At 44.2% G+C, this 27,351-nt stretch overlaps 2 protein-coding genes across 11 annotated transcripts in view; both read right to left on the bottom strand.

Moving 5' to 3' along the window:
• Positions 1–12,637: 12,637 nt before the first annotated feature.
• On the bottom strand, positions 12,638–19,019 carry MRPS10 (mitochondrial ribosomal protein S10). Of its 2 annotated transcripts, none has more exons than XM_027454151.3 (7): positions 18,839–19,019; positions 15,991–16,049; positions 15,814–15,886; positions 14,721–14,860; positions 14,149–14,257; positions 13,073–13,162; positions 12,638–12,818 (listed from the first exon to the last, which is right to left on the bottom strand). In XM_027454151.3, exons 1-7 carry the CDS (start codon positions 18,872–18,874, stop codon positions 12,732–12,734), a joined length of 594 nt encoding a protein of 197 aa, XP_027309952.1. In that variant the 5' UTR covers positions 18,875–19,019; the 3' UTR covers positions 12,638–12,731. The 2 variants fall into 2 exon arrangements, with proteins under 2 accessions (XP_027309952.1, XP_027309953.1); XM_027454152.3 differs by lacking the exon at positions 18,839–19,019 and adding an exon at positions 18,549–18,798.
• Positions 19,020–19,696: 677 nt separating this feature from the next.
• The window catches only part of TRERF1 (transcriptional regulating factor 1), a 101,135-nt gene continuing 93,480 nt past the window's right edge, over positions 19,697–27,351 (bottom strand). For all 9 annotated transcript variants that reach the window (XM_027454150.3, XM_027454149.3, XM_027454147.3 and 6 more), the window contains 5 exons: positions 26,100–26,188; positions 25,197–25,310; positions 24,249–24,437; positions 23,544–23,752; positions 19,697–22,883 (listed from right to left, as the gene is read on the bottom strand). In XM_027454150.3, the coding sequence (XP_027309951.1) occupies positions 22,562–22,883; positions 23,544–23,752; positions 24,249–24,437; positions 25,197–25,310; positions 26,100–26,188 (923 nt within the window). In that variant the 3' untranslated portion in view covers positions 19,697–22,561. The remainder of the gene's footprint in view (positions 22,884–23,543; positions 23,753–24,248; positions 24,438–25,196; positions 25,311–26,099; positions 26,189–27,351) is intronic.

Here is a 27,351-nt window from a genome sequence, read left to right as displayed (position 1 = left end):
CCAGGAACTGGGGACCCAGGAACTGGGGACCCAGGAACTGGGGACCCAGGAACTGGGGACCCAGGAACTGGGGACCCAGGAACTGGGGACCCAGGAACTGGGGACCCAGGAACTGGGGACCCAGGAACTGGGGACCCAGGAACTGGGGACCCAGGAACTGGGGACCCAGGAACTGGGGACCCAGGAACTGGGGACCCAGGAACTGGGGACCCAGGAACTGGGGACCCAGGAACTGGGGACCCAGGAACTGGGGACCCAGGAACTGGGGACCCAGGAACTGGGGACCCAGGAACTGGGGACCCAGGAACTGGGGACCCAGGAACTGGGGACCCAGGAACTGGGGACCCAGGAACTGGGGACCCAGGAACTGGGGACCCAGGAACTGGGGACCCAGGAACTGGGGACCCAGGAACTGGGGACCCAGGAACTGGGGACCCAGGAACTGGGGACCCAGGAACTGGGGACCCAGGAACTGGGGACCCAGGAACTGGGGACCCAGGAACTGGGGACCCAGGAACTGGGGACCCAGGAACTGGGGACCCAGGAACTGGGGACCCAGGAACTGGGGACCCAGGAACTGGGGACCCAGGAACTGGGGACCCAGGAACTGGGGACCCAGGAACTGGGGACCCAGGAACTGGGGACCCAGGAACTGGGGACCCAGGAACTGGGGACCCAGGAACTGGGGACCCAGGAACTGGGGACCCAGGAACTGGGGACCCAGGAACTGGGGACCCAGGAACTGGGGACCCAGGAACTGGGGACCCAGGAACTGGGGACCCAGGAACTGGGGACCCAGGAACTGGATCACATGACAGCAACTTTACAAAACCCCAAGTTCCTAAGATGCCTGTAGCTATGTGGAATAGTACTGCCTAGATACTCAAGTCTAATTACCCATCCGTTTTTCCTTGAAAATTAAAAAAATATTTCCTTAAAATTTAAAAAATATTTCCTTGAAATTTAAAAAAAAAAAGGTATCTAAAAGCTAGATGTCCACTAGGAGGTAGTTCCAAGTGGACCAGCCATAGTCTGAAATGCAATCAAGTCAATATAAACCCCTCTTTGTAAACGGCAACTTAATTTTAAATATCTACAGGGAGTTTTAGAGTCTATATTTATCAGAGAGAAATAAGGCACTGGTACAGTGGCATGCATCAGATCTATGCCATGCACTCCTACGATATATGCTTGAGGATGAGAATCTAAAGTCATTAAACCTAAAATAGTTGGTTATGAACCTCAACTTAAGACAGGAGAGACAAATCCTAAGTCTTAGTGCAAATATGCTTTTCAGTAGCTGTGTTTTGCTTATCCCCCATAGCTGAATATGAGAAGCATTCAAGAAATCCAAGCTGGAAATGGGAAAAAAAAAAATAATAGTGATAATTAAAAAACAAGGTCCATAGTTACAGACAAAAAAAATATGTAAAAAATAAAATCAGACAAATCCCCTTTATTCTCTTCTATGCTGTCTTTGCCCACTTAGTGCAGAGGCATACCTTTGTAACTAGGACGTAATTCAGGCAGAGATATGATAGCTTTGCAGAATCAAACAGTCAACATGCAACTTTCAGCACATACTTACTTTTCAAAGTAAACATTCACGAATAAGAACTAATTTTTTACAAGAACTGACAAGCATTATCTAGCTTCTTTATGCTTTGCCAACTTCACCTTGTTTTTACATCTCACTTCCAGGAGGCAGGCTTTTATATGAAGCTGTGTTTTCATACACTCAGAAAAAAAAAAAACTAAGTGATTATATCTTTGACAAGCCAGACTGCACGAGCATGGCAATTATACCATACTGTATGTCTCCTGAGGGACAGGAGTTAGTCACATCACAACATCATTTTGAGAAGATAAGCAATATCTTAGATGTTTTAAGGTTTTCCCTGTTCTGTACATCTAGCTGACCAAATTGGTGCCATAAACAATTGCTACCTGTGGAAAGCAGATTTGATTAAGTGAAGATAATCTGTGATATTGTTCTTTAGTCTTAGTAGCGGATGCTAGTTTTGGTAACATCAATATACTGGAGGACTCGGGGCCCTGTTACAGACACGGTCAAAGAAATTCTCAAGCTCCCCAACCCATATCAAATTTTTAACCCAGGAGCACTTACCTGCCAGCTTCTGAATTTTACTTACTACCAAACAACTTCATGGGGAAGTAGCACCACCAGGGTTTTCCCATTCTGAGTAGTCACCACCAATGTTACTAGCTCATAAAGTGTCCCAAACTATTTCACAGAGACTGTAGAAAACACAATGAAAAAGTAACCTACTTAGGAACACTGATTCCATTTCACGAGGACAGTAGAAAAGCACCCTACGTAACCTGAACCTCATACTCCCCTAGAGTGGCAAGTCTTCCCATACTCCTCATGCTTCCTTTATAGCAAAGGTCAAATGATCCCCACCTGGCAGATTTCACTTCACATGTGTGGAGTCATGAGACCTCGTGGAATAGGCTCATCAACCTAGGTTTCAATGTTTAAGGTTCAATTGCTCCTTATCGCTAATAGAAATAACCTGGCTTAGTGGTTAGAGTTGACCTAATGAATTAAATACAAAAGGCACGTAAGGCTCATATTTCTGCTAGTCATTCTGTGAGGAAAATTAGTACAGAGCCTGTTAAAATAAGATCAATAAACTTAAAAAAAAAAAAAAAGAAAATGACCTAAAAGGCAAAATTGCCGTCATAGATTTTCATCTGTCTAGTCACGACAGATAAAGAATATAGCAATCAGAAAGACTTTGCTTGACATTAATGTTGCTTAAATTTGCTTTTCTGAGATCTCTTCTTTATGCCGGACTTTTAAAAATCTAGCGCCATGACCTCTGACTGCAGTATTTACTTTGGCTGCACATAAACTATCACGTATAAATGCTAGGATACGGATCCTCACTCCCTGTTCAGGTCAAGGACCGGGCTGAAAGTTTTGGCTTCAATTTGGTTACATGACTACATTGCTGTTGTCATGGTTTCCCCTAGCCGGCAGCTAAGCACCACACAGCCGTTCGCACAGCCGTTCATTCGCTCAAGGCTTGTTGGAGCTGTGCCAGGGGGAACAATGGCAAGGCCAGGGGATAAGGCAATGGCCCAGCTGAAGTGCATCCACACCAATGCACGCAGCATGGGTAACAAACAGGAGGAGCTGGAAGCCATCGTGCAGCAGGCAGGCTACGACTTGGTTGCCGTCACGGAGACGTGGTAGGACCAGTCTCATGACTGGAGTGCTGCAATGACTGGCTATAAGCTCTTCAGAAGGGACAGGCAGCACAGAAGGGGTGGTGGTGTGGCTCTCTATATTAGAGAATCTTTCGATGTTGTGGAACTCGAGGCTGGGAATGGCAAGGTTGAGTCCCTGTGGGTTAGGATCGGCGGGAAGGCCAACGAGGCCAGCGTCCTGGTCGGGGTCTGCTATAGACCGCCGAACCAGGATGAGGAGACGGATGAGGAGTTCTACAGGCAGCTGACAGAAGTTGCAAAATCATCGGCGCTTGTTCTCATGGGGGACTTCAACTTCCCTGACATATCCTGGAAGCACAACACAGCCCAGAGAAAGCAGTCTAGGAGGTTTCTGTGGAAGGTAGTTTCCTGACGCAGCTGTTTAGTGAGCCTACCAGGGGTGGCGCCCTGCTAGACCTTCTCTTCACAAAGAAGGACTGGTGGGAGATGTGGTGGTCGGAAGCTGTCTTGGGCAGAGCGACCACGAAATGGTGGAGTTCTCTATTCTTGGCGAGGCCAGGAAGGGGACCAGTAAAACCTCTGTACTGGATTTCCAGAGGGCTGACTTTGAGCTGCTCAGGACACTGGTTGGTAGAGTCCCTTGGGAGGCGGTTCTGAAGGGCAGAGGAGTCCAGGAAGGCTGGGCGCTCTTCAAGACGGAAATCTTAATGGCGCAGGAGCGGTCTGTCCCCACATGCCCAAAGATGAGTCGGCGTGGAAGACCGGCCTGGCTCAACAGAGAGTTGCAGCTTGAGATTAGGAGAAAAAAGAGGGTTTACAATCTTTGGAAAAAAGGGCGGGCCACTGAGGAGGACTATAAGGATATTATGAGGCTGTGCAGGGACAAAATTAGAAAGGCCAAAGCTCATCTGGAGCTCAATCTGGCTACTGCCGTTAAAGATAACAAAAAATCTTTTTACAAATACATCAACGCAAAATGGAGGACTAAGGAGAATCTCCATCCTTTACTGGATGCAGGGGGAAACCTTGTTACAAAAGATGAGGAAAAGGCGGAGGTGCTCAATGCCTTCTTTGCCTCGGTCTTTAGCGGCAATACCTGTTGTTCTCTGGATACCCAGTACCCTGAGCTGGCAGAAGGGGATGGGGAGCAGGATGTGGCCCTCACTATCCACAAAGAAACGGTTGGCGACCTGCTACGGCGCGTAGATGTGCATAAGTCGATGGGGCCAGATGGGATCCATCTGAGGGTACTGAGAGAACTGGCAGAGGAGCTGGCCAAGCTGCTTTCCATTGTTTATCATCAGTCCTGGCTATCGGGGGAGGTCCCAGTTGACTGGCGGCTAGCAAACATGACGCCAATCTACAAGAAGGCCCAAAGGACAGACCTGGGGAACTATAGGCCTGTCAGTTTGACCTCAGTGCCAGGGAAGCTCATGGAGCAGATCCTCTTGAGAGTCATCACGTGGCACTTGCAGGGCAAGCAGGTGATGAGGCCCAGTCAGCATGGGTTTATGAAAGGCAGGTCCTGCTTGACAAACCTGATCTCCTTCTATGACAAAGTGAAGTGCTGGGTGGACAAGGGAAAGGCTGTGGATGTGGTCTGCCTTGACTTCAGCAAGGCTTTTGACACCGTTTCCCACAGCATTCTCCTCAAGAAACTGGCTGCTCTTGGCTTGGACTGGCGTACGCTTCGTTGGGTTAAAAACTGGCTGGATAGCCAGGCCCAAAGAGTCGTGGTGAATAGAGTCAAATCCAGCTGGAGGCCAATCACTAGTGGTGTTCCCCAGGGCTTGGTGCTGGGGCTGGTCCTCTTTAATATCTTCATCGATGATCTGGACGAGGGCATTGAGTGCACCCTCAGTAAGTTCACAGATGACACCAAGTTAGGCGCGTGTGTCAATCTGCTCGAGGGTAGGAAGGTTCTGCAGGAGGATCTGGATAGGCTGCACCGATGGGCTGAGGTCAACTGCATGAAGTTCAACAAGGCCAAGTGCCGGGTCCTGCACCTGGGGTGCAATAACCCCAAGCAGAGCTACAGGCTGGGAGATGAGTGGTTGGAAAGCTGCCTGGCAGAGAAGGACCTGGGAGTATTGGTTGACAGTCGGCTGAATATGAGCCAGCAGTGTGCTCAGGTGGCCAAGAAGGCCAACAGCATCCTGGCTTGTATAAGAAGCAGTGTGGCCAGCAGGGCTCGGGAAGGGATCGTCCCCCTGTACTCGGCTCTGGTGAGGCCGCACCTCGAGTACTGTGTTCAGTTTTGGGCCCCTCGCTACAAGAAGGACATCGAGGTGCTTGAGCGAGTCCAGAGAAGGGCAATGAAGCTGGTGAGGGGTCTGGAGAACAAGTCCTACAAGGAGCGGCTGAGGGAGCCGCTTGTTCCTCCTGAAGAAGAGGAGGCTCGGGGCGACCTTGTTGCTCTTTACAGATACCTTAAAGGAGGCTGTAGTGAGGTGGGGGTTGGCCTGTTCTCCCACGTGCCTGGTGACAGGACGAGGGGGAATGGGCTTAAGTTACCCCAGGGGAGTTTTAGGTTGGATCTTAGGAAGAACTTCTTTATCGAAAGGGTTGTTAGACATCGGAACAGGCTGCCCAGGGAAGTGGTGGAGTCACCATCCCTGGAAGTCTTTAAAAGACATTTAGATGTAGAGCTCAGTGATATGGTTTAGTGGAGGACTGGTTAGTGTTAGGTCAGAGGTTGGACTCGATAATCTTGGAGGTCTCTTCCAACCTAGATAGTTCTGTGTTTCTGTTGCAGTCTCCCAGCTCAGAGCCAGCCACCTATTAGTCAGTAAGATCCCTGCCTTTGGTTTCAGTGAGAATTCAGGCCCTAAAAACTCAAGTGTCTTCTGGACGGTGTTTCTACAGCTACTGGCATACCTAGAGAGAAAAAAAAAAAAAAAGTTTTTAATTAAAAAGTAATGTTGTTTTAAGGCATTTCACCAAATATGTTAATGTTTGGTAGAAACCAGACAACAAATGAAAGGGAAGAAGAAACAGTAGAAGGTACTTTCATGACCTTAATTTACATGGCAATGGACAACAACGACAGAAAACAGGGATTCCCGTATGATGTCAGGGGAGTGCAATCCCTCTCAAAATACAAGAGCCTGGGGGACGCTACTGAGTACTGAAAATGTTAAGGCTAGGTAGCACCGAACTCAACAGAGAAGGGAGGCCGAGTCTCCCTGGCTGTTCACGTAACAGACAAGAGCCTCAGCTTTTAGCCCTAAGCAACGATTCGTAGTGCCAGGCAGGGAAATAGTTCTTCTTAAGCCAGGGACCATTTCAGCATCTTTAAAGCTACAGAAAGGCTTGAAGGCTCTGTGGAATCATGTTCCTGGCGCAAAAATCTGGGGACCAGGACTGGGCAAGTGGGGCACAAGTGTGCTGGGGAGCAAGCTCTCTGGGCTGATTACCAGGGCTTTAAACTAGGTTTGATGGGGGAAGGGAGGGGAGCTAAAGGGGACATAGAAGGGCTGGGGGAAGTCCTCACTACTGTTATAAATGGCTCAGTCTTCAAAATAGGACTATAATCAAAGTTTACAATTTATTAAAGGAATAGAGGTAAGCAAACTGCGCTGGGTGCGCCACGAGCCTCTGCTCCACCAAGACACACACCAGTTACATCAAGCAGCTGATTTTTATGCTCCTAGGCTAACATATATTCATTACTACTTCTAGAAGAAAAAAAAAAAAAAAAAAAAAAAAAAGAGAATACCAGGATTATTATAATTAGTTTCTGTACTTTGCCTCTATACAAACAGCTCAAAATTTTAAAGTCATGTTGTCGCTCATACCACCAACCAACCTTGCACGGCATTTCACGTTCCAGATCGATCTTGCCCTGAATACGAGACCAGACAAGGAAATAATGACGGCACATAAAACTAACTCGTAAATACATCTCTTTTTGGCTTTTTTTGTTTTGTTTTGTTTTGATGCTTTGTGGGGCTTAGCTGTACTTCAGTGAGAAGAATGTCTTCTGGTGTGAACTGAAATTATACCTCTATGCCACAATGTCCCTCTATTTTATTTTTTTTTGGTGGGGGGGGTTGGGAAGGGGAGAGGAGGGTGTTGATAATTCCTTGTGGACACCTGAAGGAGTTGCAAAATAATAAAATTTAGGTGAAGGAAAAGTTCCTTCTCTTAATTTTTGTCGTTGTTGTTTTTCTTTTCCATCTGGTCATAAAATGAAGGTCCCATTTTCTGGCTTTTGGCAGAGTGCAAGCATGCTGAAACCATTCACGTTACGTAGACTGTATTTGTCTGAAATGATAATATCATACCTATAGTCTGCTGCAGGCTCAAAAGCAGCCTATGCCTCCTGGACTGTTTTATGCCTTTGCTTTTGTTACTACGTCCTTGTAAGTCTTCAACAGGGAAATGAAATTACCCTATACAGAAGAAACACTATCCAGAAGAAACTTCAGGTTCTAGGGCCTGAATTTTCACCGAAACCAAAGGCAGGTATCTTACTGACATGAAGAAAGGGGCTTTAATCTATCCTGGTTTGCTTACTAATGAAGGAGCGTGAAAGAGATGCGTGTCCTTGTCTCTGAAGAGGAGGTGAAGGAACAGCTAGTGCAAGGAACACAAAATTCAGTTATGCCGAACTAACAGGTGGTTGTATCCCAGCTTGGAGACCGCCACACAGAATCACCTAGGTTGGAAGAGACCTCCAAGATCACGTAGTCCAACCTCTGACGTAACACTAACCAGTCCTCCACTAAGCCGTATCCCTAAGCTCCACACCTAAACATCTTTTAAAGACTCCCAGGGATGGTGACTCCACCACTCCCCTGGGCAGCCCGCTCCAATGCCTAACGACCCTTTTAGTGAAGAAGTTCTTCCTAATATCCAGCCTACACCTCCCCTGGTGCAACTTTAGCCCATTCCCCCTTGTCCTATCACCAGGCACATGTGAGAACAGAATAACCCCCACCTCACTACAGCCTCCTTTAAGGTATCTGTAGAGTGTGATAAGGTCACCCCTGAGCCTCCTCTTCTCCAGACCGAACAATCCCAGCTCCCTCAGCCGCTCCTCATAAGACTTGTTCTCCAGATCCTTCACCAGCTTTGTTGCCCTTCTCTGGACTCATTCGAGCACCTCCATGTCCTTCTTGTAGCGAGGGGTCCAAAACTGAACACTACTCAAGGTGCGGCCTCACCAGAGCCGAGTACAGGGGGACGATCACTTCCCCAGCCCTGCTGGCCACACTGCTTCTTATACAAGCCAGGATGCCGTTGGCCTTCTTGGCCACCTGAGCACACTGCTGGCTCATATTCAGTCGACCAGCCACCAGTACTCCCAGGTCCTTCTCTGCCAGGCAGCTTTCTAACCACTCAGATGGCTTTTCCAATCATCTTCAAACTTCCAAATCTAGAGGAACACTTTGGCTGCAGCCTAAAAGCCACGTGCACATAAGCTGCTGCAAGCCAGCCAACCTTCTTCCCATGACCTGCCAGGAAACAGCAATGTAGGCACATAACCAAATTAAAGCCAAAACTTGCAGCCCAGTCCTTGACCTGAATAGTGAGTGAGGATCTGGAGCCTGGCATTTATGCGTGATAGCTTCTACACAGCCAAAGTAAATACACCCCGGGTGCCCTGAGCTGGAGGACCACGATGGTGAGAATGATCAACTCCCAACCGACCCTGAATGTGTGCGGGATTTGCTGCTCCACATGGATCTATACAAGTCCATGGGTCCGGATGGGATTCATCCCAGGGTGCTTAAGGAGCTGGCTGACACCATCGCGGGACCTCTCTCAATTATTTTTCAATGATCTTGTGAATCTGGAGAGGTCCCAGTGGACTGGAAGCTGGCAAATATCGTACCAATTTTCAAGAAGGGCAAGAAAATAAACCGTGGCAACTACAGGCCTGTCAGTTTCACATCAGTGCCTGGTAAAATTCTGGAGAAGATGATCCTTGAAGTTCTTGAAGCGCACCTGGGGGACAATGCAGTCATTGGTCCCAGCCAACATGGGTTCATGAGGGGTAGGTCCTGCCTAACAAATCTGAATTCCTTTTATGATAAGATCACCCATCTAGCTTATCAAGGGAAAACAGCTGACGTGATCTTTTTGGACTTGAGCAAAGCTTTTGACACAGTATCCCGTGGGATCCTACTGGACAAAATGTCCAGCATGCAACTTAACAAACACATCATACGGTGGGTGAGCAATTGGCTGACAGGCAGGGCTCAAGGGTTTGTGGTAAATGGGGCCGCATCAGGCTGGCGCATGGTCACTAGTGGGGTCCCTCAAGGCTCATTTTAGGGCCGGTCCTCTTCAATGTTTTTATAAACGATTTAGATGTAGGACTAGAAGGTGTTTTGAGCAAATTTGCTGATGGCACCAAACTTGGAGGAGTTGTAGACTCAGATGAGGGTGGAAAGGCCTTGCAGAGAGATCTGGGCAGATTGGAGAGCTGAGTGATCACCAACCGCATGAAGATTAACAAGAGCAAGTGCCAGGTCCTGCACCTGGGACGGGGCAACCCTGGCTGCACGTACAGACTGGCTGACGAGATGCTGGAGAGCAGCCCCGCAGAGAGGGATCCGGGGGCGGTGGTCGACAGCAAGTTGAACATGAGGCATCAGTGTGTCCTGGAAGCCAGGAGGGCCAACCATATCCTGGGGTGCATCAAGCACAGCATTGCTGGTCGATCGAGGGAAGTGATTGTCCCGCTCTACTCTGCGCTGGTGCGGCCTCACTTCGAGTACTGCATGAAGTTCTGGGCACCACAGTACAAGAAGGACATTAAACTGCTGGAGAGTGTCGAGAGGAGGGCGACGAAGATGGTGAAGGGCCTAGAGGGGAAGCCGTATGAGGAGCAGCTGAGGTCACTGGGCCTGTTCAGCCTGCGGAAGGGGAGGCTGAGGGGGGACCTCATTGCAGCGTACAACTTCCTCGCGTGGGGGAGTGCAGAGGCAGGTGCTGACCTATTCTCCGTAATCACCAGTGATAGGACCCACGGGAACGGTGTTAAGCTGAGGCAGGGAAGGTTTAGGCTGGACGTCAGCAAGAGGTTCTTCACCGAGAGGAGGGTGGTCGCACACTGGAACAGGCTCCCCAGGGAAGTGGTCACTGCACCGAGCCTGTCTGAATTTAAGAAGCGATTGGACTGTGCACTTAGTCACGTGGTCTAAACTTTTGGGTAGACCTGTGCGGTGTCAAGAGTTGGACTTGATGATCCTTGTAGGTCTCTTCCAGCTCAGGATATTCTATGATTCTATAAATAGTGTAGTCAGAGGTCATGGGGCTAGATTTAGAAAAGTCCTGCATAAAGAAGGGATCTCAGAGAAGAAAATGTAAATAACATTAATATCAAGAAAAGGAATTCTGATTGCTAAATTCTTTATCTGTCATGACTAGACAGATGAAAATCTATGATGGCAAGTTTGCCTTTAAGGTAATTTTCTTTTTTATTAATTTCTTTTATTTATTTGTATTTATTTTTTTAACAGGCTCTGTACTAATTTTGCTCACAGAATGACTAACAGAAATATGACCCTTGTGCACCTTTTGTAGTTAATTCATTAGGTCACCTGTAACCACTAAGCCCCTTGTCAGGTTCTTTCTACTAGCGATAAGGAGTAATAGACCTTAAAACTTTGAAGCCAGGTAGACGAGCTTATTCCACAAGGTCTCTTGGCTCCAACCTTGTTAAGTGAAACCTGCCAGGTGTGGGTCATTTGACCTTTGCTGTATAGGAAGCCTGAGGAGGGGTGTGGGAATTGCCTCCCCAGGAGAGACTGAGGCTTGGGTAGCCTAGGGTGTTTTTCTCTTGTGGTGAATCGGGCTCACTGTTCCCTACTAGGCTGCTTTTCCTTCATGTTTTCTGCCCTCCCTGTGAAATAGAGACTCTATGAGCTAGTTACATTGGTGGTGCCTTCTTCAGAAAAACCCTGGTGGCACTATTTCACTGCAAAGCACTTTGGAAGTGACTTGAGTTCAGAAGACAGCAGGTAAGTGTTCCTGGGTTCTGTGGTTGTTACCGTTGAGGAGTTTGAGTACTTCCTTCACCTTGTCTGTTTTCTGTGAAATTACTTAAGTGGATTCTAAGCTCCCTTCCAAGCACTGGAGGAAAAAAGAAAAGGGGCACAGAGTGGGTGGGTGGGGCGCAGAGTGGAGAAGGAAAAAAAAAAAAAAAAAAAAAAAAAAAAAACGAAAAAGGGCAGCACGATTAAGTTACATCAATAAAGAAGCAGGAAAAAGAAGTGAAGAGGAACAGGCTGGCAGAATGGAGACCAGGACGGGAACAGGCACATTGATTGCCTCATGAAGCTACGTTCGGCCAGACTCAGCAAACTGCTCAGAGAAGCTCGTACAGAAAGTCGCTGGAAACAGGCGCACTGTAGCTGGAGATAAGCTCAAGCTGAGAGAAGCGGAGCCACGCACACAACTGCCTCTCGCTGGTTAGCAGTTGCGCATTATGGGGAATCACACGTCCTTAGGAACAAAGACTGTCCTGGTACTTAAAGCAAGACATCTTGTTCAAAAGGAATGGAAAATGAAGACTGTTAAGTCATGGAACTTGAAGGATTATTTACCTTTTCTGATCGTATATATGTATAGGTGTACTCGATTTTAGTAAGTTATGGAACTTAAAGGATTGTTTGTTACCTATCCTGATTGTATGTATGTATAGGCATACTTGGGTTTAGTATGTAAAGCAATGTTCTGTATATTTAGAATGTTTGATGTTTGTGTGTGCATGTTGGTGGAGTGTAGACTCCCTGCACACTCAGCGCTGTTTACTTGCCTTTTATACCTTTTAGAAATATTTGTTTTATAAATATTACAAAATTCAGATTGAGTTGAGACCTCATTTATAACACTTTCCTCACAATAAAACAAAGAATTTAATGCAATTTGTCCTACCTGCAGTGACACATTCTATTATCCATTTGCTTTGCAACACAGTTCTACAGACATTTCATGTAAGTTAGAGACATAAGCCCATGGAAATCTCACATCTGTACTGCAATCACTGTGTTCTTCTTTTAGCAAGTAGTTAATAATATTGGAAATGAGTCTGTTGGAACTACAAGAGCCTAAAAAACTCTCACGACTCACTGTTCCCTAAGATTGTTTCCTGACTTACTGTAAGTTAATAGGTAAGCTGTGTACACAAGTGGATTTTTATTTTTTTTTTTTTTGTAATAGAGAAAAAAAGTCTAAATCTGGCATTCATTACCTTAAAATTACACAAATATGAGCAACTTTTTGAAAGTATTTCTGAATTCAGAAGCCATTCAGTATCACATAGGGATCAAGATTATAGATGAATAAATGGTAACTTTTTACAAATGTTACAGATGATCACAGTTCTTGACCACAGAGTGCAGTGAAACTTCTACACTTCACAGTTGTTCAGTCTACAAGTACTGGAGCTATGATCAAGAATAACTCAGTAAAACAAGAGCTTATATTATTTCTTTGTAAAAGAGAACTTTTATTTGTCAGCAGTGTCTTAGTAAATGAGGTTGACAGGAACACTACTAATGGCCAAGTGCCCATCGAGTTCATGATTTGACTTCTGTTTCTTCTACTTGAGGTAGTGTATCCCAAACTGGTTCCTGAATGTGTTCAGGTATTTTCTCTATCTTAGTCTAAAAGGAAAAGAAATAAACCATTTATTATACGAACTAGTTAACATCTAACAACTTCATTTAGTTGGGTTTGAGATATTTATCAGATTAAAAATGCCACCTAGTGGCGTTTTCAAGCAATACAGCCTCTTTACCTTTCAATACTTTGAAAAAAGGTCCTTTACAAACTACGTGCATTTCCTCTACTGACAGTTATTAGTATTTACATTTGGACTTAATCTCACAGCAGTTAATAATGTGAGATGGAAACTTACCTTTTTTACTTCCATGGCAACTCCTTCAGGTAAGTTTCGTTCAACATACTCCAAGTACACTGCAGCAGTACTACCCGTTAGGTATTTTAACTAAAACAGAAGTAATGTTTTTTAATGAGCAACTAATATTTCAAACAGGATATAAAAAATGAGTTTTCTATAGCTTCTCTAGTTCTTGCTATGGGACCATGCATCTTACAGCGAGAATGGAGACAGTTAAGCTGTACATAACAGTTATGCAAGTATGAAATAGCAATTTCATACCACAGAACTGTGCATACTGCCTGTGATCATAAGCATTGATTATGCTCGAAGTGCAACTATCTGATCAAATCAACTTGAGGTTATGCAAAAATTCACAGCTTTTGTATGCTCTCAAAGTTCAAGCTGGCTATAAATCCTGCCACTCTGGAATTCCACTGCATTCTTGATTTTCTGGTTTCTCCCAGACAGCTAAAGCTGTTGGTCTGCGGGCAGTGCTGCCCGACTGTCTGGGGACGTTATGCAAAGTCCCATTTTGCTAAGCTCTGTGCAATTACACAGTAAGAGACCCAGGGGCCACAAAATGCTGGCAGTAAACCTTTCTTCTAAGAAAGTCAACCACAGCTGCATTCTAAACCATACATAAGTCTGCGTCATCAGCCACAGAGCGAGTGGTTTGTACACACTTCCTTTCCTGTATTTCCCCCTTGCAATTTTTAGTTTGCTACATGATGCTGCATAGGGCAAAAGTGTCCAAAAATTATTAGGCAAACTCACAGAGAACAGAACCTTCGTTGACTGGTAGTGACAATGATTTACCTGCATCTTTTTCCCTTCCCGAGAAAGTTCCTATTCCCTGGATTATTGGAAACCAGGAACATAAATCATACAAAAGTAACTCTGATATCTATCTTATTTTTAACCATTCTTTCAGATAGTGATCAAAATCAGCCTTTTAGTCCAAAAATTATGTAGGCTGTACATTCAGAGTAACTGGTGTTACATTTGGTGTACCTAGATCAGCTCTTTTCTGCTATTCTCGGTACTCTCCTCCCCAGCCCAATTAATGTATATATATTTAACATCTTTCTTACCTCCAAACATGTGTAATGTGTTCTCATTTCATACTGAACTCTGTGCTTCTTGTAAATGTGTACAGATTTTAGAAGAGTAAATCGTTCTATCTTCTTTGGAGGTCTGTGTCTGAACAAAGCACAAAGAAAATGTTGTAATACTTAATGTTATATAAAGGATGCTAATATAAATTAACTGAGATTATGGTGAAATCCTTGTTCTTATTTGACGTTTTGAAGATCCACAGTATTAAGTGCTGGTACGTTTAGTATTAATCCATATGGGCACAGTTCATTCTCAGGTATTAACCAGCTTTAGTTCAAGGAAGCTACAACAGCTGTAACAAGAGTACTGTTGGTATTCTTCATGCACTTAACATGCAATCCTACTGTGGCAGTGCTGTGTGTATCACTGCTGCTGCTTCCCCATCATTGCACTGCTATCTAGAAAGTGTTAGATTTATAACCTGAGAAATGTCAGATTACACCCATTTCTTCTGAAAAAGGAAATACTTGTAAGCACAGAACTTAAGTTACAGTTGACAATGTGAAAAGCACCTGACACATCATCATGCTAGAGATCAGTTACTTACATTTTTTCAACAGAGATGCCAAGTTCTTTAGCTGCAAGCACTGCAAAATATTCATAGCTGTCCAACACAGCTTTATCGTGGCCTTTAACCAAAAGGGACAGTCTCTTGTACAGTGTTTCTGGCTCCTCTGAAATAGTCACCTGCGTTTAAGAATGGATAAGAGTTAACACTCCATGTTCTCCTTAAATAATCCATGCAATATGTTCTATGTTTTCTTAGCCTGTGTGCCACATTTGAAAAACAGGGAAGAAAAAAAACTTCACACACTGTTAGCTGCTCATATTCTTTTACCTGCAAGAAGCTGGCTGTATTACCTCGATTGACAGTCCTTAGTTTTATTGTCCCTGGTAAATGTGAGAAGTATCCTTTCTGTTTGTCCAGGTACAAGTCTGTGACATTCAAATTACAAATTTATGACTTTCAGTTCAAGCATTAATTTCTGACACCATTCATCCAAAAAGCCCTGGTGTGTCCAGGAAGCACTGCTTTTCTCACAGGTTTACTCTCCTGCAGTTTAGAGCAGTAAATGCTGTATGCAGCAGATGTGTCAGGAAGGCTGGAATCTAACTGTGGATCTAGCACACTGCCTGTAAGAACTTGGCTTGTTTGCATCTATCAGAGAAATTTAACATGCGTCTGAAATCCTAGACAAAATCAAGGCAACCACATTCTATATATAAGATATACACCACACGCTTCCAAGAACTTTCCACCTCACCAGCCCTGGTTTCCCAGCTTCCAAACTAGAAACAAAGTACGAAAAGTACTAAAAAGTACTAAAGTACAGAAAGAAAGATTGGCTAAGATGCTGCAAGTGCTGAACTAAATGTGGCCAAAAAGCTGTTTTTTCATAGAGTTACAGCTGCAGAGAGAAGGAAGAAGGTGACAAAGATGCAACTTTAAGCTTCAGGAATCTTTCTGGGAAAAAAAAAAATCCCAAATACCAATAATTAAAATGTTTTCTTTCTCTACGGCAAATTTGACGTAATTTAGACAGAACTTTAAAAAGATGAAATTGAAGGATGTTTTTTTTTCTGTATATCCTTTTTATTATTAAGACGATTTGCAAAATATTTTTCTATGAAACACTTACCAGAGGATTAGTTTTATGCTCCTGAGTTTGAGCATGGGATCCAGAGAATCGTACTCCCATCAAGTCACTGGTTCTAGATAGATGGTAAAGGGAAAAGTGTAACATTAGTGTTAAAGTTAGATTTTTTTAAGGGAAATTGGGGGTAAAGTGGAAAGGAGAAAGATCTTTTAAACTTACGGAAGAAAACATTGCTTTTGAATAATTCTGCTTGCATAATTGGCAGGACGAGCCGATGCCTGTATAAAACAAACAGTCAAATGGCTTTTTTTTTCTCCTCAAACCGAAAGTAGCCAGCTAATAATACAGGTTTATTAGAAGTTACTTTTATGCACCATGATGATACTCATTTGATCTACCAAAAGGTACTCATTTGATCTACCAACTAAGTAAGTTTGCTCTGTTGCAAAACACAGGAAAACAGGAGCACAGAATCATATTTTAGTATACAATAGGATCATAAAAACAATGACAAAAACACACAAAAAAATCATCAACCACAAAAATAACCAAGAAAACCCACACGCATGCAGGAAAGAAGCTAACAGCATGCAGCTATTATTAACGAGGCACCTGAATAGCAATCATAAAGTGTTTTTTATTAGAAAAACGTATTTTGTGTGGCATCAGATACCATTTCGGCATATAGTAGTTTCCTGTTTAGACCTGCTTCCATAGGACAGTATCTATTAGCTCTATCAAGAGACAAGCCCAAGTAGGTCTTGCTGTTGTAAAAGCAGTTGAAAATAGTATCTTAGAAAGATACTACGCAAAAATTCAACCTCTGAATTTAATTTGAAATTTTCCATTCTTTTTTTAAGAAAATGTTCCTTGTGTTTTGAACATTTGTTCTGTTGAGAAAATACAAATGGTTATAACAATTAAATGAACTGTTGAAAAGATAGCATGATTTTTTGGTGTTAAAATGGAAACCCAACTGTTAATCAAGATGTAACCTTGCTGTCTGTCATACCAGATAAATCTCTCCCTTCTGAATGTTCATGTGGCTTCTAGCTTCCTACCAGTAACTCAACTTGGCAAAGTTAGAGACTACTCGGGGCGGGGGGACAAGGAACCAGAACCCTCTTGCTTAAGAAAAACTCAAGACTGTGCAGAATGAAGGAGCACCATGAGCTGAGCCTACTTATCCAGCCCCTTAGTACTCTTATTTAACAGGTGCTGGGGTCATGGCTTTCAGAGAGAGAAGACAGATTCCCCGCGCACCAGTCAGAATTAACGCTTGTCCATGTAACCTTAACTTAGTCACTCATGAATATGTATAACTCTAGCTTTATGGTGCTATTAGGTCCATGTACAATTTATATACATGTATAATGTATAACGCAATGTATAACATATATACACGTATAACTTATAATGCAGTACGCATTATACATTAATTACAGATCAGCAGTGAATGAAGCCGTTCTCTGAAGTAATTCTGCCTCGGTCACTGTTTACCCAGCAAATTCTGCATTCAGTAGGAAGGAAGAGGCAGGACGCTTTCCTGTTTACAAAGCTAATTGTTATCTGAAGAACAGGCTGAGTGTCTCCCGTTAGGCAAATCCAAACTTTGTCAGATGATCACAGGCATTACATCTTAAGTACACAATACAATGAGCAACTTTACGAGCACAGAAGATTTGCCACTGTAGCTGATGCCCACCAAAATGTTTCCAAGTTCACATTAATAACCCCTTGAGACCTAATACCCCAAATTAAAGAAACAGATCTGATGGAGTTACGTTGACCCTTGCACCTCCATTCTCCTGATGTGAAATCAGAATACCACCTTCCTTTCAGGTGGAAAACCCACAGTCATCGCCATCACCTGACATCATGTCAGAGCACTGATAACCCCTCAAGCACAGAAAATTTCTGTTCAGATCAGGGCTTAAACTGCGTGTGGCTGCATCCTACCCCAGATGGCAAAGGAGAGACCACGGATTGGGCAGACATGGGGTAAGTAAACTGCTGTTAAAAAAGGGCAAAAAAAATTGTAGCTAGAAGTTGTATTGGTGCTTTTGTGCTTTGTGTGTACGCAGTCTCTGATACATACACAGTCTGTTACTGTATCTAATTGGCCTTGTATTACAGATACATTATTTGCACATAAAGATGCACATGCTTATAGCACCTACACCCTGTGCTGCTGGAGACAGAAATTACAGTCTTTGTAAAATACAGATGAATAAAACCAACCATGAAATATCAGAGTTACACCCCGCGTACTGAACCCCACAGCCTTCACAGTTCTGTGAGCACTGCTCCCCCCACACGCAGCCCCCTTGTGTTGCTAACTGTGCATCTAAGTGTTGAGTCTAAAGCTTCTGTCAAATAAAACGAAAGGTGCTCTGCGCAAATTTTGATTGATACTTGGTGTACCCCAGGTAACCAAAATAGCATTCGGCGTGCATTAAAATCTGTTCTAACAGCTTCTTTTGCTGTCCGACTGAAATATTTGACGTATCCTTGCTAATGGCCGTTGTGGGAGGTGGAAGAGATGATCAAACTGCAACAGGATTTAATTTAATTCCCTGTTTGAACCAGTCCCCTGCACAAATCGTAACTATCGCTCCCTCTCAGTGGCAAACAGCCCCGTTATTTGGGGGAGAGATCCTGAAGCGAGCAGGACGGGATGCAGACGGCTGGCTGGAAGGTGCAGACAGCACATGCACCGCGAGCATTTAGGGCTTCGGGAACCCAACGGGAAACTCCTAGCGCTGTATTTCCCTCACCTCGTGAACCCGGCCAGCCTCCCTGCTTTCCCCCCTGCAGCTCCGCGACCGGGAGCTTCACGCCAGACGCGAGCTCGGTGCGCGACCCCGAGCCCCAGCCGCCGCCACCCCCGACCCGCAGAGCAACCCGCCGCAGCCGGGCTGCAGCGGAGCCCCCCGGAGCCCCCTGCACGGACGGCGGCGGCCGAGACGCGGCCCCGAGCCTCCCCTTCGCCCCCGGGAAGGGAGAAGATGAGGGACAGGAGGCCGGGGGGCCGCCGAGGCGCCCCTGCCCCGCCGCACGCCCCCACCTGCCAGAGCCGCCGCCACAGGCACCCCGCCGCCATCTTGTGCCGAGCCGCCGCACAGCGCCCCCGCCGCCCCGGAGGAGCCGCGGCCGCCGTGAGGCGCCGGCACTGCGGCACCGCCGGGAGGGGGACGGCCACCGGGACCGGGACCGGGATGGGAACCGGGATGGGGACCGGGACCGGGATGGGGACCGGGATGGGGACGTGGAGCCGCGGCTGCGCTCCCCGGCCCCCGGGTAAGGGCGCCGCCGCACCGGCTCTGCCCCTCCGCGGCCGCCCTCAAATCTCTCCGATTTTTCCAGGCATCAAGGGGAAAACCAGTGCCGCAGGGAAGAAAGAGGCTACGGGACACTCCTCCCAGCCCCGGCCTGCAGAGGTGGCTTGTTTTTTAAGACGGTAGATCAGGCTTCGTCAACTTTATCCACCCCCCCCCCCCCCCCCCCCCACCAAATAATGCGCCGTTTTCCCCTCTGCCCACCCACACGTATGCAGGTGAACACATTATTTTTTTTTCTTGGAACGTTTCAGAAGCCATCCGAAAAGTTACTCGTGAGCTTGGGTTTTGAGGTTCACCCCTCTGAAAAATGCTCAAATAACCTGTTAGCAAAACGCTGTTGGCTGGGTTTTGCGAAAATAAAACGGACTAGAAGCGTCTCGTCACGTAAACCCCCTCAGTCGTCACCCAGGTTCTTCACCCCTTTTCACCAAGCACGAAGGGTGCAGGGGACGTGAACAAGCACTTAATTCGCACCACTAAGCCCTCCTAGTACACAACCAGGCAAGCAATAACCTGCAATTAAGCTGTGTGCAAGTTAAATGCTAACAGCAGGAACCTGAAACCAGCAGAGATCACAAGCTATATAAAATGCATATATTTTTTTATTTTGTTACTTCCTCTGCCACCTAAAATTAACAGTCTGCTTTTTACACTAAAGCACCTAAAATATTTACAACCATCTTCTAATAAAATAACAGTTAAATATTGAAAATAAGATTTTTCTCATAAAATATGTTTTCTGTATGTACAGGTTTTAGCAAAGAGGACCAAGTTCAATAGTGAACAGTTTTCCATCATCAACCATCAGTAAGAAAACATCTTCCCTGAAATAAAACTGTCCAATTTATGTACAAATAAGCAGAACAGCATCTGTTTCACATCAGCCAATGCAACACTTAAAGAAGTCAATGTTCGAGGCCTAAACTGTGTACTGTGTAAGACATGTGCATTTTTTTCTTTATGAATAACTTCTTTGGTTATTGTTGTTCTATCATCTTCTTGGCTGTAGAATAAAACAGCACCTGATTAGTATTACTGAACCAGGCATATATATGTACGTATTTATCACTGGGTTTAGCAGATACCTGTCCAATTGGTGCTAGAAAAGTTCCGCTGTAGTTTCTCTGACACAGAGCTGCTTTTCAGAATCCAGTCCACAAGTTTTACTGCACTTCACTCTGTTCTTCAAGCAGAACTCTCACTGACTTCAGTTAACCACTTTGCTGAGACACTTGGTTTGCTTCCCACCACTGATACGGCAGTCGGGAAATGCCAGGGTGGAAGCCTTTCTCCAAAACCTCCTTGAAGTTCAAGAGCATACAGGTTTGAAAGAGAAAGAGTAGACTGCTCGATTGCTTCTGCCACAGGCCAACTCAAGTTACAGCTCACGAAAGCTTGCTAACTTTGCTAACACTAAGACTTGTGCACCCTACAAAATGTGCCATCCGTGGATTTAGTTGGCAGCACCCAGCTGAACTTGGGCTACGCGGGCCCTGCAAACAGTGACGTGTCACAGCGTGGACTGGAACTGATCAGGAGTCTGCTGACTGGCAGCTCAGGAAAGGAAAGAAGGCTGCTGCCTGATCTCCTGAAATTCACAGGTACAGCAATTGAGAACATTGTCCTTTCTGCATGAGAGGGAGCAAAATTCTACCCACTGGTCAAAAATAACCGAAAAGTCTCTGAAACAACCCCCAAAACACTAAAACCACATACACAGGAACTTCACTAACCTGAAACTGAGAAGTGACTGCCATTCTCCTGAAGGGCTTATCTTTAGTTTCAGAACACTTGACCTGAAGTAAAAAGTTCAGGTCATTTGGCTTCACGTATTTGGCTTTGACAGAGAAGTCACCTCTCTGCCAGTGAATCCCACTGGTTTTGAAATTGTGGTCCAGTACTTCTATACAAAAGTATTGTGGTTTACCCTCATTTTGCATAGTTACACACAAAAAAAGATAGTAGAAAATAAGACCCTCCATCTCTCAGTCTTAAAACATTAGGAATGTGACAAAAAGACCTCAACAAAAAAACAAAACCCAACCCATAAAAAATTGGAAACTGGAAGATCTGAAATTGGTCTTATAAAATATTTTATAAAATTAGCAGTACCCTCTACTGTGCGAGATTACAAGAAAATCAGTGCTACTTGCTGTGAAAGCTCTAAAGTCAGTACTCCTTTTTTGTAATTAAAGGTCCACTCAGCCTAACTCCATTTCTTCCAGAGGTTCTAGATTTGCTCAAGATTCTGCAAGGTACGATTATTTTCAGATCTCATTTAGAGAACCACATTCAAATTTATATAAATGGAGTTAGACATCTGGCATGTGGGTCTGAGCCTATGGGAGGAGAAACAGTAAACAAACAGCAACATCATCTCACCTTCGGAGTGTGTGTTACTAAATCAATACCATTTGAATTTGATGCAATGAGGAAGACTGAAAATGGCACAAGAGCAACATTTCATGCACAGGAATACTAACTAACATATGCTGAAGGCATATACGCCATCAATCTCTTCCACAGGCAGGAACACCTCCTTGCATTTGCCCAGTAAGAGTAAGCTGCTGCATTGCTCAAGCATATGTTCCTAAAACCACTGAGATGGCTATTCAACAGTGTGATTTATTGTCACAGCAAAATGTATTTCCAGTGCAATCTGATTACCAAGGCAGTGCTCTGATTCAGTGTTCCCATCAGATGATGTGAACCATAGCACAATTGTCTTCTTTCTTCAATCCTTGAATTAGGTCATTTTAAAATCAGCAGATCAAAACCTTCTTAAAAAGGAAGCTCTAAAACGCACAAGGTAACCAAAGCTTTTATGAACTGACTAACATGTATGCATTAAGGCAAGACAGAACTGAAAAAGTACTGTGATACTGCAGATGATACAGTCACTCCTGTATTTAATTCACAGTTAAAGATTTTTTTTCTTCTACCTCCCTTGAAATGACAGCACAAAGAAAAAGAATGTAATCATCTCCTTAACAGAGATGACATTTAGCTTCTAGAAGATGCTGGAAGTGATCCAGTGCAGGCAAGAAAAATGTTCCACCAGAAGTGTGCAAAGATATTCTTGTAAGTGGGGTAAAGTGAAACTTGGAAGGGTTAAAGACTAAAGATCCTACTGTGAGTGTCTGGAGGGAAATGACAGCAGAACTGCGAGCTTCTCTAATTAGTGGCCTTGGAAGATACCAGCAAAATAAGCCCAGATAAAAACACCTTGTAAGAATATTTGTACCAATTATTTATTTTTCCCCCCAAAACACAAATTAATAAAAAAAGGGAAAAAAAAAAAAAGCAGATTTCTTTTCTAGACCTGGATAAAAGAATTATCATTTCTCAACAGGTAGTTTACAATCAGTGGGAAATAAACGAACAGTCCAGGTTTCCTGATCGATGCATTCAGGGTGTGCTCAGTAGCTGTCTTTATCAAACAACTTTATTTACAACTCAGCATCATCCTGCAGTAGATCTGCATCTTCATCATCTAATAAAAGGTCAGCATCCATGACTTCATTCTCTTCCATGACATCACCTAACTCCTGAACAACATCGTCGTCAATGTCACCAACATTTTCAACGTGTTTAACCAAACTCATATGATCCAGAGGGATCAAACTATGCCCAACTGGCCCAGTAGTTCTCGCAATAGTAGCTGCCATTTCTGCTGCCACTGCAGCTTTCTGAGCCTTCTGCCTTTGCTGTTCTTCGTGTTGTCTGTGTGTCTTCATATGAGCATTGCGGCTTTTGATTTTGAAAAATACTCTAAAATTTTAAAGAAAAAAAGAAAAAAAAATCAGATAAAAGTGCATTGCTTATGATGAAGGGAGCCAAAAAAGACTCAACAACCTATCAGTACATTTGCTTCCTTGTTCTGAAATAGAAGTCAGCGAAGCCTGCAGTGCCATGGTGAGAATTTCAGGGACAGACTTCCAGATTTGTACATCCTGACGGTATCAAAATGGCCTACTCAGACTGCTGAAGCTATTTTGCAGCTCCCACAATTGCTTCAGTATCTACACACATTGAAATCCTCCCTGGACTTATTTTCACCACGTTCTTGCACAACAGGCAAAAAGTGAAGGAATCCCCTGCTAGAATGGACAAACTCGAGCACAGAAATAGAGAAAGTTGCTCATCATAGTCACATGCAAGCCTGTGATGAAGTAGGAAACCAGAGTGTCAGTTGCAGGAACTCCAGCAGAGGAGAAAATTCATGAAAATTGGATTAAACGCTGCAGGAGATGCATCTAAAATGTCATGCAAACCTACCTCTGAAGGTTTTGGTAGGAGAACACGACATCTTAGGGGAAACTATTCTTTTGAGACCATTACAGCAGAATAAATAATTTGGTGCAACACTATTCATTTGGATTGTAAAAAGGCAAATGCGGTGCGATACCACAGACAGTCATATCCACTTACTTGCCACACTCTTTACAAGGAAAAATTGTTGTTGGGTCGGTCTCACCACTCGTCGTGCTGTGGGCAGGTGAACTCTTGATGGAGCAGTATCCGCTCTGCGTACCAGATTTCTGCTTAGTGCCTGGAATAGTGCATCGTGGTTTCGTCACCTGGTTTGTACCTCCATGGATGCGAGCGTGGCCATTTAGCGCTTGTCGGGAACTGAACACCTAATGGGGCGTAGGGAAGGAAAAAAACATCAAGAAAAACTGCACTAGAACAGGAACTACAGAAAGCTGAATGCATATGATAAAAAAACAACTGTAGTGTCAGATACACACCATCTACTTGGTCATACGCTGCTTGCTTTCAGCTATATCCCACTAGAGCTACACAAACAAGTTATAATAAAAACTTGTAACTCAGTTATAATAAAAGCAAACCAATGAGCTATCTTATTATTACAGTTGTATAACAAAAAAGCAAACAGAGCTGTTACTATATAGTGCTTGTCATCCCTACATCATCTCAGGATACAACTTGGTGTAGAGCTCACCATATTGGCTGTATTTAATAGTATAAGATTTCAATGCAGATGAAATGACTTGTCCCAAGATATTCAGGAGGTATCACTGGCCAGGAATATATGCAAATTGATTTCCAAAAATCACTATTCGTTAACATAAGAAGCCCCTGCTATTACTTAAAGATATGAAATGCACGTACAGCGCCGCAGTTTGGCATTTCACAGATGAAGGAGGATGAAGAAAGTGAAAGACTCTGAAGGGCAGGCAGGTCTATAGGTCCTACAAGAGGGATAGCTGGTGGGTCAGGAGACTTCTGCATTTCCCTTTCTTCCTTTCTGTCTTCTTCAATCTCCTCATCTTCCTCTAACACTTCCTCTTCTCCGCTTGTCTGAAATAGAGTGCGTTTAAGAAATACTAGAAATATGGCCAAGTACAGACAGCACAGGCTCGTAGAATGTAGAAACTGCTGAAACAGGTTAGCCAAGTCTGCTTCCAGGGTTTGGGATTTTTTCCCATTCTGGCTGAACTTCTGGTCTCGATGGAACCACCACTCCTTAGTGGACAAGCTACAGCTCATGAAGCTTCACTGCAGCACTCAGAATGCCCTCTGACTGTTTTATGGAGCTGTGGCTCCAGAAGGCTACAGATACCAAAGTGCAATACTCCCATTTTTAGAATGGGGATGTACACTACATTCATAGTTGAATTAAATGGCTTTCTAAACAAAACATGTCTCTTAAGAATGCTTCAACAACCTAATACTGACCTCGCACACCAAGAATTCATTGCCAGTCCGTGTAAATGCTAGTTGTACCAGAATGGCTGAGCACTTTCAGGCACATGCACACACGCACACACACACACAGAGGAATAACTTACAGATGGTTACCTGTTTCATCAGTAGCAAAGCCATAATTGTTGGACTAGAGTTAGATAATGCACTGATTAACACACTTTTATCTCACTACGGAAACACAAAATCTTGGTGTAGCTGAGATTACAGAATGCTCACACAGAACATAATTTAGAATTGCGGAATAATTTAGGTCAGAAGAGGCCTATGTCATCTAGCCCAACCTCCTGCTCAAAACAGTACAAACTTCAAAGTTAGAAACTGTTAAACTTTCTTATATTCTTCTCCATTTACCATGCATTCCTCTCTTTTTTTCTCTAAACGTGTTCTGTGTTTCCGTCCCAACCGCAGGATTTTCTTCCAGGTGTAGTAGTATTCCACACATTGTGCAACCGTCTTAGACTTAACCTGTAGTTAAGGAATTGCAGAAATAGTCCAATCTTAGTTTCTCATTTTAATTCAAGACAAGTTTAATAGATCCCGAGAGGCAGGTTTTGTTTATCAAACATTCAAATGGAGTAATAAAGTCAATTTAAATACAACACAAAAAGTCTTGCAGAATCATTTTGTTAATTATTGCTTTTCAGTCAAATTTGTGTTGACTGTTTCAGCTTCAGTACATTTTTCTGAGATCCTCTAGACTCTGGTCAGATAGTGACCAAGAAAGTACATTTATAGCTCAAGCGTACAATACCACTGAGAATTAAGACTTGGTTCCCATAAACCCAAATGTTTTCCAACATTTTAGCTAACAGCAAGGGGATTTACTTCTGCCCCGAGACAGACACAACTCATCTTTTCTGCTTTGTGACAGAACGTGAAAATTAAGCCCAAACACGTTCTCTCTTTATGAGCATGTTTCAACCCTTGGTGTGAGCTCAGTGCCTGTGACACGGGCAGCTTTCAACAAACTGCCGGGGAACGTGAAGGCACTGGGGGGCACCATAACTGGGGAGCCTTGGATTTCTGATATGCCAACTTTTAAATTTAACAAGAGGAACAGATTATTTTTATCTTTTTACCAGTGCTGCAGTTCCATGCATAGGTACAGCAAATGGAAAACCCCACTGACAGCACCCTTCTACCTGCTGCTGCGTCTGTGCCTGCAGTAAGCGGGTCTGTCACTGGAGGGAAGATGAAGGGGAGCAGAATGCAGCAGATGGAAGCAAACAGTTAACAGAACAGAAACAACCTTACCATTTTCTGTACAAATATAAAATCTTTGCTGTAGGTGGACAGTGCCTCTTTGAACAGCCTCCTTTCTTGATGCGTCCATTTGTCAGAGCCTTTAAAAAAAAATAAAACACACACAGTGAACTCATTAGAAACAACAAAAACCTTCCACCTTTATGCTGAAGTAATATCTGGACCAAAAACTGGGAAACCTGAAGCACAGGCTGGCGATTGCTGCCACGCAAACCAAGTCTGGCTGTGCTGACTCCGGCCTGAAGCCCACCTCAGCAGCACTTCATCTCCAGCAGCAGCCCCAGGCAGTTGCCTAGGAAACAGTAAGATCAGGGCAAGCAAATACAACGCCTCTCCCTAATTCTTCCTAACCTCTGACCATTTATGGCTCAGGGGATTTCCTGAATCTGCCGGAATTTGCTTATGTGGTAACCAACCTTCTAAGTGCTGACCCACTCTTCCTTTCAATTAATTAAGTCTCTTGCATCCCCAACATGCTTTGCCAAGGGGGGTTTGCAGATCACTAAACCATCTCCATGAAGGATCCAGCTCCTCTTCTTTGATTCCTGGCTCCCAACTAGCTTCACTGGATGACCCCTCATTATTCAAGTGGAAAAGAGAAATGAACCCATTCTCTACCAGCATCTGCACGCTACCGAGGATTTCATGTCCCTTCTGTCACTTTCTTTCCCCTCCTGAAGAGGCCAAGATGCTTCAATGCCTTTGGTCACAACTGTTGTTCCTCTCCGAACCTTTTCAGTACCAAAACCCCCATCTAGTGACAAAGGGAACAGAAAGGCTGATAATAATCCACAGACGTGCACAGCGGCACCACCACGTGCTCTATTCTCTTAACATCTGACTTGTGCTTTTTTTTTAAACTGCTGTGAAGTACAAAGCTGATGTTTTCATACAACTACCATCATAATCCCAAGGTCTCACTCTAATGGATAAGTATCAAGCCAGAGCTCATCATTTTATATGTAATGCTTGTACTGCCTAATTCCTATATATGCCACTTTATATTCAGCTTCTCAGAAGTTCAGCTAGCATTTTGTTCTCCAGACAGCAACTCTCAAAAGGTCCTTTAGCAGCTGTTCACTTGTATGGCTTGAGGTAAGAGAAATTCTTTGTGACTGAGGCCACAAGCAGATAGAGATGGCACGGCAGTGTGGAATACATGCAAAGTGCTTTCTGATCAGTTAATGGAAGCTGTACAGAAAGCTTTCATATATTATTATTCTGTTTGCTTCACCAGCCTAAC

The sequence above is a fragment of the Anas platyrhynchos genome, chromosome 3 (assembly GCF_047663525.1).
Source record: "Anas platyrhynchos isolate ZD024472 breed Pekin duck chromosome 3, IASCAAS_PekinDuck_T2T, whole genome shotgun sequence".
NCBI classification, from domain to species: domain Eukaryota; kingdom Metazoa; phylum Chordata; class Aves; order Anseriformes; family Anatidae; genus Anas; species Anas platyrhynchos.
Note: the sequence above shows the minus strand (reverse complement) of the source record. Positions and strands in the feature narration are given on the sequence as shown.